This window comes from Myxocyprinus asiaticus, chromosome 5, assembly GCF_019703515.2.
Source record: "Myxocyprinus asiaticus isolate MX2 ecotype Aquarium Trade chromosome 5, UBuf_Myxa_2, whole genome shotgun sequence".
Classification (NCBI taxonomy): Eukaryota; Metazoa; Chordata; class Actinopteri; order Cypriniformes; family Catostomidae; genus Myxocyprinus; species Myxocyprinus asiaticus.
Genome location: NC_059348.1, coordinates 26,306,843 through 26,319,134, shown reverse-complemented (window position 1 = coordinate 26,319,134; position 12,292 = coordinate 26,306,843). Strand labels below are relative to the sequence as shown.

At 37.7% G+C, this 12,292-nt stretch overlaps 1 protein-coding gene across 1 annotated transcript; it reads right to left on the bottom strand.

The window, feature by feature from the left end:
- Positions 1 to 1,245: 1,245 nt before the first annotated feature.
- Positions 1,246 to 7,057, bottom strand: LOC127440520 (cytochrome P450 7A1-like). Its single transcript, XM_051697152.1, has 6 exons — positions 6,921 to 7,057; positions 4,264 to 4,504; positions 3,550 to 4,154; positions 3,073 to 3,203; positions 2,786 to 2,964; positions 1,246 to 2,219 (listed from the first exon to the last, which is right to left on the bottom strand). The coding sequence occupies exons 1-6, from the start codon at positions 7,001 to 7,003 to the stop codon at positions 1,920 to 1,922; spliced, it is 1,539 nt and encodes a 512-aa protein (XP_051553112.1). The 5' UTR covers positions 7,004 to 7,057; the 3' UTR covers positions 1,246 to 1,919.
- Positions 7,058 to 12,292: the final 5,235 nt, after the last annotated feature.

The following is a 12,292-nucleotide window of genomic DNA, read 5'->3' as shown; positions in this document are numbered from 1 at the left end:
TTAACGTACTCCACTTTCTGAGCCATTTTTAAATTTAATTTTAACCCACTGATCTCAATATATTTTTCAGTAGATGTATGAAGTCAGTTCTCCTCAAGTTCACACAGGTGTCCAGAGAATCCACATGTGTATGCCATGTTCCACCAATGTTTGACAACCAGAAAGTATCCAAATATTTTTTTTAATCTCAAATTTGAACAGTATATCTATTGTTTTGTCATTTTAACCAAACAGACTTCTTTTAGTTAAATGTTTAGCTTGAAAAGTGTTCTTGTGTTATCTTTCTTTACAATAAATGCCTTTGGTTTGATATTTTGTTATCTAATACAATGGCATTCCAATATTTTTGAGTGCCTTATGTGTCCTAATACTTTTTGAACTGTTATAAATTTAATCCAAACTTCCCATTCTTTAGTAAAGTGATCCTTTATTGTGCATGTTGGCAGGTTTGTTATGTAACGGGATCAAAGTTCAAAGTGTACAGCTGGGCACCAAAGTGCAAACGAGTACACTTTTTCACGTTGGATAGTCGGATTGTCAGTTCAGGGTTACTAAGAGTCACTTTAATATTTATGTACTCTGTGGCCATGCTTATCAACAGAAGAGGGTGGTTGCTAAGTGTGTGTCCTTGATACAATCTGTCTGACACAACCTAAATATGTTTATAATACTAGATTTAAGTCAGTGTCAAGATTACTTTTGACAGTTTGCATCCTTAGATAATGCTAACAGAGATTAGGGAAAAGGTTAACAGGTGTGGCCTGGGGTCAGAGGACCTGCACACTAGCCCACCACCCTTGACAGACATCAGCTCACTGAAACGTTGTGATTGTGATGGTGGAAGAACGCAGGAAGAACTGAATGTAGAACAGTAATTGCTTTTGCTGGTCACATTCTCATTTGTAAGTCTATTTGGATAAAATAATCTTGTCTGAACATTTAAAAAAATATATATTTTTTTTTAAATTAAAGTGATTGGTGATCGGTTGGATTACATTTTTATATAATTCAGTACTGTTGTTATATACTTATATATTTACGGAGAGACAATATAATATATAGAAAACATCTACCATAATGTAAAATTGTTCATTTTAAGCTACTTAGTGACTGAATTATTACTATACTGGTTGATCACCAATAATATAATCAATCACCAATACTAATACTAGGAAGCAAAATCTTTTTTTTTTTTTTTTTTTTTTTTTGTATAAAACCTTGGTTGTTCCCGTAAGTGAGTGCATTTAAAGAATAAGAAACACTCTGATGTTTAGGTTAAAAATTCAATATGTACACAAGCATTATAAAGCACATAACAAAAAAAAAAAAAATGGAAAACAGCCAATGAAACAGGCTGGTACCGATTACATTTTCTAATTAATGTGCAATAGCATATTTGTTTACTGGCCAGTTGTTATACAGATCAGAAATTGAGTTGAATGCTATGGACACAGCTCAAGTGCAGTAAATGTAACTGAAAATTGTAAAAGGAGAGTCCTGAAATTTCTTTCAAACTTCCTTTTTTCTCTCTCTCTCTCTCCCCTTTTCTCCCCAATTTGGAATGCCCAATTCCCAAAGTGCTCTAAGTCCTTGTGATGGCGTAGTGACTTGCCTCAATCTGGGTGGCGGAGGATGAATCTCAGTTGCCTCCACGTCTGAGACCGTCAGTCCGCACATCTTATCACGTGGCTTGTTGAGCGCGTTACCACGGAGATGTAGCGCGTGTGGAGGCTTCACGCTATTCTTTACTCCCTGAGCTACCCAGGCCCACTCTTCCTTCTATTCAAGCTGATTTGTGAGAGATTTTAGGAAGTTTGGAAAACACAACTGAATCCTATTTACATTCATCTGGCTGGATATGACACAAAATATACATTATTTACAGTTCACAGCTGAGTCAATAAATAAGTGTTTGGTCCTTATTGTGTTTTGAGTCTGTATCGAAAGTCGACATCATAGGTAGGTTGTAGAATACCCAGGCCGGCTCGAGACTGGTCCAGTGGCGGTTCTTTCACATCAGAGTCTGAAATTTCCATCTCAAAATACGAGAGAATTAGAGACAGAAACTGCTTCATCTCATGCACAGCAAAGAAGCGGCCTGGACACTTGGTCACCCCAGAGCCGAAGGGCATGTAATAGTAACGAAGTTTGCGTCCGTTTCTGTAAAAGCTGGTCTTCTCCTGTCCATTCTCGTCAAGGTATCTGTCAAACTTGTATGTCTGTTTGCGGCAAAATTAACAAAAGCATAAACATTTATGAGGAGAATTATTTATATATAATATACAATACTGTATAAATCCCATATTGGTAATTGACACATTTCATATTCATGGACTTTTTTTTGTAACCAACATCAAGATTTATATGAAAGTATAAGTGCTGTAACTAATCACCATTTCTTTCAAGCTTTTGACCCTTTTAATCACCTTTTATCATCCAATAGTTCACTTTAAATGGTCCTGGTCAAATTAATTTTAAAAAGGACAAATATTCAGTGGTCTTTTTCAATTAATATAAGATAAAAAGATAATGCATTATAATTATAAAGCAAAAATGAGTAAAATCCTGTTTAAAATAGTTTTTGATAGGTAGAGTATAGCAGAGTCACTTCAAAGGACATGCCAACTTTCAAACTTCATGGGTAGTTGACATTAAATACTTTGGGAAAGTTGATATACAGTACATACCTACTCTATATAGGCTTCTTTGGACATATTTAAAAAGAAGCTCAAGAAAAAGCCTGTCAATTTCTTATTAAACACCAGCTTATGGAATATATACTCACCAGAGGATCGTCATAGATCTCAGGATCAAAATGAAGCATTGGGGGGTACAAAGCTATTACATCATCTTTGCGGATGTGGTAAGACTCTTTGTTGTCCAGTTGAAGAAGGAAATCAGTCTTGGCCACTCTCACGTTTAGGGATGCACTGGACAGTCTCATAGCCTCTTTAATGATACTGTCTGTTGTTTAAAAAAATCAAGGGGAAGCTTTAGTCCTCATGACACTTTTTTGGTGCGTTAATGATGTCAAAAACATAAATCTTTAAAAATGTTCAAAGTGCCACCCACCTAGAATGGGCATATTGTCCAATTGTTCCCTTGTCAGTACAAGTCGAGAATTTGTGGGATCAACTTTCTGATGAGAACTTTCGAAAGTTCTCCTCACCTCCTCGCTTGCAGCCTTCATGGCCGCAGGGCACCTGGAAACAAGCAGAGGTTTCATCAGCAACTAACAAGTAGATTAGTGCAACTTTTCTATGTTGCATTATATTTTTAAAGTCAATGAAAATCATTCTACAACATTCTACAACATTGTGGGTCCGTTCCATGGTTTACAGTTATCACTTTCTAAGGAAACTGTTGTCTACAGGTACAGTAAAAGTCTTTGCCAAGAGCACCAGTTAAGAAAGAGTTATCGGATCGAGTCATTCTTATCTCCACCACTACAATCAACTCATTTATCAGTGGTTTCCCATTTGCAGGATGATAACCTTAGGGAGTGACTACTGTGCAGAATGCTTTGCACTTGCTGTCTATGAGTAGTACCTGATCATATAGAAAAGGGTCCAAAAGGTGGCAGGCAAAGTGTTGGCCTGGGAAGCCCACAGAATGGCCACATGGGTCCTGGCTTTACTCAGCTCGTTGAAGGTAGATAGTGTGTCATTCAAGAGCATGCGTAAGGAGATAAGGTCAGAAACATTGGCACGCTTGCTGAGGTTCTCGTGGAGCATAGTCTTGGCTAGGTTCTCACGGGCACTGTAGGCACTTTTGAAAACATGAATGGGGAGTCCAGCGATCAGAGCAGGGAAGATCTTGTCAAACTCTTTAAAGTTCTCCAGAGCATTGAGCACCAGAGCTTTTTGAGCCTGCTGACGTGCAACAGTCTGGTCCCCATCCAGTTCCTTTCCGAAGAGGGTCAGGTAGCCTGCTTCAAACATGATCTTGTAGCAGAAGGCAAAGATACCATCAGTCTGCCACTCAGAGGGTTTTGCCTTCAGCATGCCTGGTTGCAACATGGTGCTTTGCAGGTTTTCCATCATGGTCTCAATGAGAGAGGGCAAGGCCTCTCCTTGCAGGGTCTTGAGGAAGGTCTGATGCAGATTCTCTGTGGTGTAACCGTGGCTAGGATCCATGCTTTCATGACCAAATGCCTGCAAAAACACAGGCACAATCTTCACATGCACTTTTTCTTGCCAATTTAAGTAGCTAAAATAGTAGGCTTCTTAATTGCTGCAATAAACAAGCATGTATTTCCTATACCTTTGCAGAGGCATCAAAGTGAAATTTCTTCCAGTCCAGATGCCTTCCTTGGCGGATGACAGCATGGTAGGAGAATGGATCACAGAGGAAATGGACATACTGCCCAGCAATTTTGCATGTAAAAATGTGACCATATTTCTTCTGTCTGCTGCGAAGAAATTCCAAAGGGTTGGCCCCAAACTGAAGAGCACAACCAAGGTACGGGATCAAGCCATTTTCCACTGGAGGCTCCCCAGGCTGTCTGAAACACCCACAGTATTATACAATTATAGAATAGCTCAAAATGCATGGTTTAAGATCACGCAAGTTGGCAAGTTGTATCATGTAGATCAATTCACCTTAGACATACTATATGTGGGTATTAGGGATGCCGCAGTGTAAGATTTTGATGGTTAGATTACCATCTGTGAAAAAATTGCGGTAAACCGGTTTTACGATTATTTGCAAATGTTCTTTTTATGCAACAGCACTAAGGCAAAAAAGGCAAATCACAATTTAATGTGTAAGTGGACGTTTCTTAGGGATATACAGTATGGACTCCAAGCACATCCATACAAAAGGAAAACTGCTAAATGCACAATAAATAAATAGAAGTTATAATAAGAGACGCAACACCACTTATCTGCATCCCAGGCACAAGATGCTGTTCCGGGCAGCAGCCCATGTCGCCCATGCCTAAATCCGCCCCTGTCTGTCAGCACACTTAAACATTACAAAAAGTTGCATCTTTCAATTAATTCTTTTAAAAGCACCACAGTTAAAAAAATATTAAACTCACTAGTTGGTTCTTGGATGACTAAGTAGAACATCCTGTCCCATTTGTAGGATGCTTAACTTTATAGGGTACAATGGGGCTAAAGGCATGCATTAAGGAAAATTAGCTTTCTTCTGGTCACAAAAGTGTATCAAGATTCAAGAAATACATTTATTTGTACAGAATATTGATGAAGCAACATCATTTGTGTGAAAAGAAATAACAACAGAAGGTTGTTTAGAATAAAAAAATAAAAAAGGTGGCGAGTGGGCCTTTTACCCCACACCTGCGGTAAAAGGCTCCCTCACTTGGGGTAAAAGGCCCCCAGTGGTGTTAAATTGATATAGTGTAGATACCAGGGCGATAGTTATAGGGCAGAATTTGTCAACTTATGCAAATACTCTTAAAGCAGTAATATGCTTTTTTTTTGAGTAACAAATTAAGATACTGCTTATTTAAATTAAACATTTCAGAAAAGGGTGCATCATTTCTTGTTCAATTTAGTCACATTTGACATTTTATTACATCTCAAGTATTCTATAAACAAATGAATCTCCATTGTGATTGGATCAGTTAATGTGATCCCAATTTGAACATTCTTCATAACAAATCTATTCCTCCCACTTAAGAAAAACAATGTGTTTAACAGAGGCCTTTAGCCCCTGCAACAGGGGGGCTTTTTACCCCAAATACTATCCTTTTACTTATTGGACAGTTAGTGATTTTTGGGGGGATATAATCACCTTGAACAAAATTGAAAATGACAAATAAATATTTTGTCTCAAAATAAATGTGATCATTTCCAGGATATTTTTTCGCTACATAAATGTACAACATTTAAAAAAGATATTAAATATTAGATCAAATTGCCTCAAAATCAACCTTTAGATATTACATGCAATGATCTCAATGAACAGGAAAATCTTGCAGTGCATAGTGACAAACAGGTGTTTAGAATATTCCTGTGGTAGTTTTTGATACTATTTAGTGTTTTAGGAGAAAATAAACTCAAAGGAGCCTTTTACCCCACGGAGCATTTAGCCCCGTTGTACCTTATGACTTCTGTCTTCATTCAAATGCTTCATTCAAATTTAAGTTGCTTTTTCTGTGGATACAAGTCTGGTAGATTGAATTCCTCTGTCATGTTTTGGAGTTTGTGTGTAAGCCCCAGTGTCACGTGAATTGAAAGTTCACGTTCAGTCCGCTACACCTGGCCAAGAACCACACGGCCACCCAGGGTCGTTTCAGACCATTCTGGCACCCTAGGCGAGATCCCTGTTGCTGCCCCCATTGGGGGATGGGTGTTTGGGGTGCATTGCGGCAGCCTCCTCTTTGGCACCCCCCCCCAGCAGGTGGCGCCCTAGGTGACCGCCTAGTTTGCCTATGCCTAGAAAGGCCCTGCTGCCACCATCCGTAACCATAATAACAGCTGCTCTAACCAACCAAGCAAAAGAGATAGGCTTACAACGAAAAACTGTTTTATATTATATATTTATATATTACAAACTTTATATATACAGTACAGCTGTATTTATACAGTACATATATTATAAATTCTTGAGTAAATTAACCGTAACATTTTTAATCGTGGTTAACAGTGAAACCGTATAATCGTGGCATTCCTAGTGGGTATGAAACTAAACAGATTCGTTCATACACCTTAAGACAACTGAATCTTGATTTAGTTCAATACCAATCAAATAAATAAATCAATAAATCAAGTTGGAATTTAAGATCTTAAAACATAACCAACATTAACCACACCAGGTTTTTGACAACCTTAAATCATTTAGCAGATTTAGAGATAGGGATTTGAGGTAACATCAGTTGTCTCACCTTAGTCAAAGTTCAAAACGAAAAGCAGCTATGTGAAGCTTTTAGTGACAAATAAGTGGTTATTTACCTTCTGCGTATTCCTGTGATAAGCCAAAGACAACAACAGAGCCCTACCACTATGGCCCAAATGAGGGCAATACTTAAGATCATGACTGCTGGAGTGAAGAAACTGGGGGACCGAGAGTGAGGTTGTAATTCTGGAAGATGCACTCATATGGTCTCATAAGTCTTAGAACTCTTTCCATTTTTATATGGTCTGCCAAAAGCCACAGCCACTGACGTAGCTCAACAAACTTATGACTGACCCCCACCCTTTTTTTCTGACAACATGCCAGATGCCTCTAGGAAAAAAATGTGCATAGGTGTGTATGTGGGCGGGTTTGGGTGGTTTACGAGGACTTTTTTTTAGGTTACAAACTGGTAATTACAAGGGTATTATGCTATAAATGTGGTTTATGAGGACATTTCTAGTGTCCCCATAATTAAAATCGCTTTAAAAAAACTTAGGGTTAGGGTTAGGGGATAGAATGTATAGTTCATACAATATAAAAATCATTATGTCTATGGAGAGTCCTCATAAGGATATCTGCACCAACATGTATGTGTGTGTGTGTGTGTGTGTATGTCCTTGAACGGAGTCCATGGACACCTCCACCTGAGGGAATTTTTTACAGTTTGTGTCCAGACTGTACTTTGATAGTACTGCAGAGTTGGGAAAGAGCTTCAAGGTCTTTGATTTGTGTGATTTTTAGTATGTTTAAACATACTGAAATATTTAAGCATGTTTATTGAGACATTTGTTTAATATAGAAAAAGCATAACCTTTCCCTGTATACATGTCTGTTAAAGTTGCACTAAACTTTAATAATTATGTGTTTGTACTTGTTGATGTATTACATCTAAAACCTTAATCTGTACTAGTTGTTCTGTTCTTCTAAACTTTTGCAACATTGGCTCAAAACAAAACTAGTCTTAAACAATGAATGTTCAGACCTTAACTGTTCTTGGTGTTTTGGATTGCAACAGAACCTGATTGATGATGAAAAGTCAGAGGTTGCTACATCAGTGTTAAATTTAAGGCATTTCAGATGTATTTTCCATTTTCATATACACTTGCATGCAATACTAAAAAGCTAATCTGTCATTTGAATATTAAACAGAAAACATTCCATTGCACTACATAAGGTCAAAACATACCTGAATAATAATAAAAATCTTTTTTGTCCCAAATACCACTTTGTTGTGTCAGATCAACAAGTATTGAGAATGATTAGTCATATTTTGAACAGAGGTTTCCAACTGTAAGTGCATCCCTCTCTTGGTGATGAGATGAGGTCAGAAATCTGTATGAATTGGTAGAGTATTTATTTGTTTTTTATACAAATATTATTTTTTTATAAGTTAAGAGGATTATACTGTTGTAACCTTCATTTGACTGTGACCTGACAGTGTCCGAGACCTGAAAACTTTGTTTACATTATCAATCAATGAGTTCAAGCAGTTTAGACACACTTTTGAAAACTTCTTCATGTAACTCAAATGAAAGTTTAGTTTTCATGAAAAAAATAAATAAATAAAAACAAATAAATAAAAAACAAAAAAATAAATAAATATATATATATATATATATATAATTATTAAATAAATAAAAAGATTGCATTAAAAATAGAAAAATTATAATAAATGTGAATGACAAATTGGGGGGTAAAGAAATATTTAGTTTAATATTCGTTATTTTAAAAGAAAGAAAGAAAGAAAATTAATGAAAAAAAGAAAGAGGAAGAAAAAGAGAAAAAAGGACAAATGCTGTGTGGCATTTATCTTTTCATATCAAATGTATTCAAATTAAAATGCATCAGTGTGATAATATTACAATAAATTATACATACTATTTGGATATTTTTGGAAATTGAACCCATTAAAAAAAATCAGCTTTTAGTCCTATTCTGTTGCTGATCTTATCAAGAGCAATCTCAATATCTGACAATATGACTGACTCATATTTTTTAATATGAGTTAACTCTTTGATAATGGCCAGATGAAGGCCATGTTCATCAACTTTAATAATTAACACTGCAATGGTCAGGCATGCTTTTGACCTTGAAACTAAAGATAAAACGCTCTTGATCTGCTGCAGTCAAATTGTTCAATACTGTATCCAGTGAAAGGGTGTCTCTTTCTGCAGTGTTTTTCAGTTCCAGCTCACAAACAGCCACAACATGTTTGTCTGAAAAGTAAACTGTAGTATCACATGGGCAAACCAATAATAAAAATCAGTGTGAAAGGGTTCACCTATGGCATTAAGTTATTCATAAAGCTTTACAGCTGCTGTAACTTTTCATGTGGATTCAAAGATAAAATTTAAGGAAAACAGATTTTTACACATTTATTTTATATATTAAACCATCATATAAAACAATCTGGTCAAGTTTGTGTTTCTGGGACAGTGAAATACAACCTCATAAATGCTCAGTTGTAATCATAAACTACACAGGATCATATACTGGCGGCCAAAAGTTTGGAATAATGTACAGATTTTGCTGTTTCGGAAGGAAATTTGTACTTTAATTCACCAAAGTGGCATTCAACTGATCACAAAGTGATGAATCAGGACATTACTGATGTAAAAAAACAGCACCATCACTATTTGAAAAAAATCATTTTTGATCAAATCTAGACAGGCCCCATTTCCAGCGGCCATCACTCAAACACCTTATCCTTGAGTAATCATGCTAAATTGCTAATTTGGTTCTAGAAAATCACTTGTCATTATATCAAACACAGCTGAAAGCTATTTGGTTCGTTAAATGAAGCTTAACATTGTCTTTGTGTTTGTTTTTGAGTTGCCACAGTATGCAATAGACTGGCATGTCTTAAGGTCAATATTAGGTCAAAAATGGCAAAAAAGAAACAGCTTTCTCTAGAAACTCATCACTCAATCATTGTTTTGAGGAATGAAGGCTATACAATGCTTGAAATTTCCAAAAAACTGAAGATTTCATACAAAGGTGTTCACTACAGTCTTCAAAGACAAAGGTCAACTGGCTCCAACAAGGACAGAAAGAGATGCGGAAGGTCAGATGTACAACTAAACAAGAGGATAAGTACATCAGAGTCTCTAGTTTGAGAAATAGATGCCTCACATGTCCTCAGCTGACAGCTTCATTGAATTCTACCCGCTCAACTCCAGTTTCATGTACAATAGTAAAGAGAAGACTCAGGGGTTCAGGCCTTATGAGAAGAATTGCAAAGAAAACGGCACTTTTGAAACAGAAAAACAAAAAGAAACGGTTAGAGTGGCAAACAAACACAGACATTGGACAACAGATAATTGGAAAAGAGTGTTCTGGATCTTAACACCATTGAGCTTTTGTGGGATCAGCTAGACTGAAAGGTGCATGAGAAGTGCCCGACAGCCACATCTATGGCAAGTGCTACAGGAAGCGTGGGGTGAAATGTCACATGAGTATCTGGACAAACTGACAGCTAGAATGCCAAGGATCTGTAAAGCTGTCATCGCTGCACGTGTTGGATTTTTTGATGAGAACTCTTTGAAGTAGTTTTACAATTTTTCAAATTGTAATAGTAATTCACATTATTAATGTCCTGACTATACATTGTGGTCAGTTGAATGCCACTTTGGTGAATAAAAGTACCAATTATTTAATCACAAAATACACTATATTGCCAAAAGTATTCGCTCACCCATCCAAATAATTGAATTCAGGTGTTCCAATCACTTCCATGGCCACAGGTGTATAAAATGAAGCACCTAGGCATGCAGACTGCTTCTACAAACATTTGTGAAAGAATGGGCCACTCTCAGGAGCTCAGTGAATTCCAGCGTGGTACTGTGATAGGATGCCACCTGTGCAACAAATCAAGTCATGAAATTTCCTCGCTACTAAATATTCCACAGTCAACTGTCAGTGGTATTATAACAAAGTGGAAGCGATTGGGAATGACAGCAACTCAGCCACGAAGTGGTAGGCCACGTAAAATGACAGAGCGGGGTCAGCGGATGCTGAGGCGCATAGTGCGCAGAGGTCGCCAACTTTCTGCAGAGTCAATCACTACAGACCTCCAAAGTTCATGTGGCCTTCAGATTAGCTCAAGAACAGTGCGTAGAGAGCTTCATGGAATGGGTTTCCATGGCCGAGCAGCTGCATCCAAGCCATACATCACCAAGTGCAATGCAAAGTGTCAGATGCAGTGGTGTAAAGCACGCCGCCACTGGACTCTAGAGCAGTGGAGACGCGTTCTCTGGAGTGACGAATCACGCTTCTCCATCTGGCAATTTTATGGACGAGTCTGGGTTTGGCGGTTGCCAGGAGAACGGTACTTGTCTGACTGCATTGTGCCAACTGTGAAGTTTGGTGGAGGGGGGATTATGGTGTGGGGTTGTTTTTCAGGAGCTGGGCATGGCCCCTTAGTTCCAGTGAAAGGAACTCTGAATGCTTCAGCATACCAAGAGATTTTAGACAATTCCATGCTCCCAACTTTGTGGGAACAGTTTGGGGATGGCCCCTTCCTGTTCCAACATGACTGCGCACCAGTGCACAAAGCAAGGTCCATAAAGACATGGATGAGCGAGTTTGGTGTGGAAGAACTTGACTGGCCTGCACAGAGTCCTGACCTCAACCCGATAGAGCACCTTTGGGATGAATTAGAGCGAAGACTGTGAGCCAGACCTTCTCGTCCAACATCAGTGTCTGACCTCACAAATGCGCTTCTGGAAGAATGGTCAAAAATTCCCATAAACACACTCATAAACCTTGTGGAAAACCTTCCCAGAAGAGTTGAAGCTGTTATAGCTGCAAAGAGTGGGCTGACGTCATATTAAACCCTATGGATTAAGAATGGGATGTCACTTAAGTTCATATGCGTCTAAAGGCAGATGAGCGAATACTTTTGGCAATATAGTGTATCTTAAAGGCATAGTCCCCCCTAATAACGGCTGCCGGTACACAAGAATCGCTGTCAGTACTGTCATTTTCGCATCATTGTCAGTATAGAGTTCCATCTCACTTCTACTGTTGATTTAAACACATAAGTTAAGAGAAAAAGTAATAATGATGATTTTTGTAAGGTTTGAATCATCCATACAGTATGTTGATATGTTGTTGTTGTTTTTTTGTTGTTGTTGTTGTTGTTGTTGTTGTTGTTTTTGAAGAATGAATCACAATATTTCTTGTTTTAGGTGGTTTTAGGCCCCCCACAGCATTGATTTGGTTTCAGACTGACTATGATTCTGTCGAACCCTGGCACATTTCCATACAACTGCCATCATCACAACAGTTAGTGACATCATTGCACAGTGCACATGATGGGGAACACAACGTCACTATATTTGTGGGTTTTTTATTAAATTTTTTTTAATTAATTTTTAATAAACCATTATGCACCCCAGAGTGAAGGATACTTGCGTCTCTGTGCATC

What these genes read in the sequence shown, in the direction of transcription:
- LOC127440520 (XM_051697152.1), bottom strand. Translation starts at nt 7,003, where the DNA reads ATGATCTTAAGTATTGCCCTCATTTGGGCCATAGTGGTAGGGCTCTGT. An exon ending in GGACAATATGCCCATTCTAG is followed by an intron (nt 2,965 to 3,072) that starts GTGGGTGGCACT and finishes TTTAAACAACAG; the next exon opens with ACAGTATCATTAAAGAGGCT. An exon ending in AGATCTATGACGATCCTCTG is followed by an intron (nt 2,220 to 2,785) that starts GTGAGTATATAT and finishes TGCCGCAAACAG; the next exon opens with ACATACAAGTTTGACAGATA.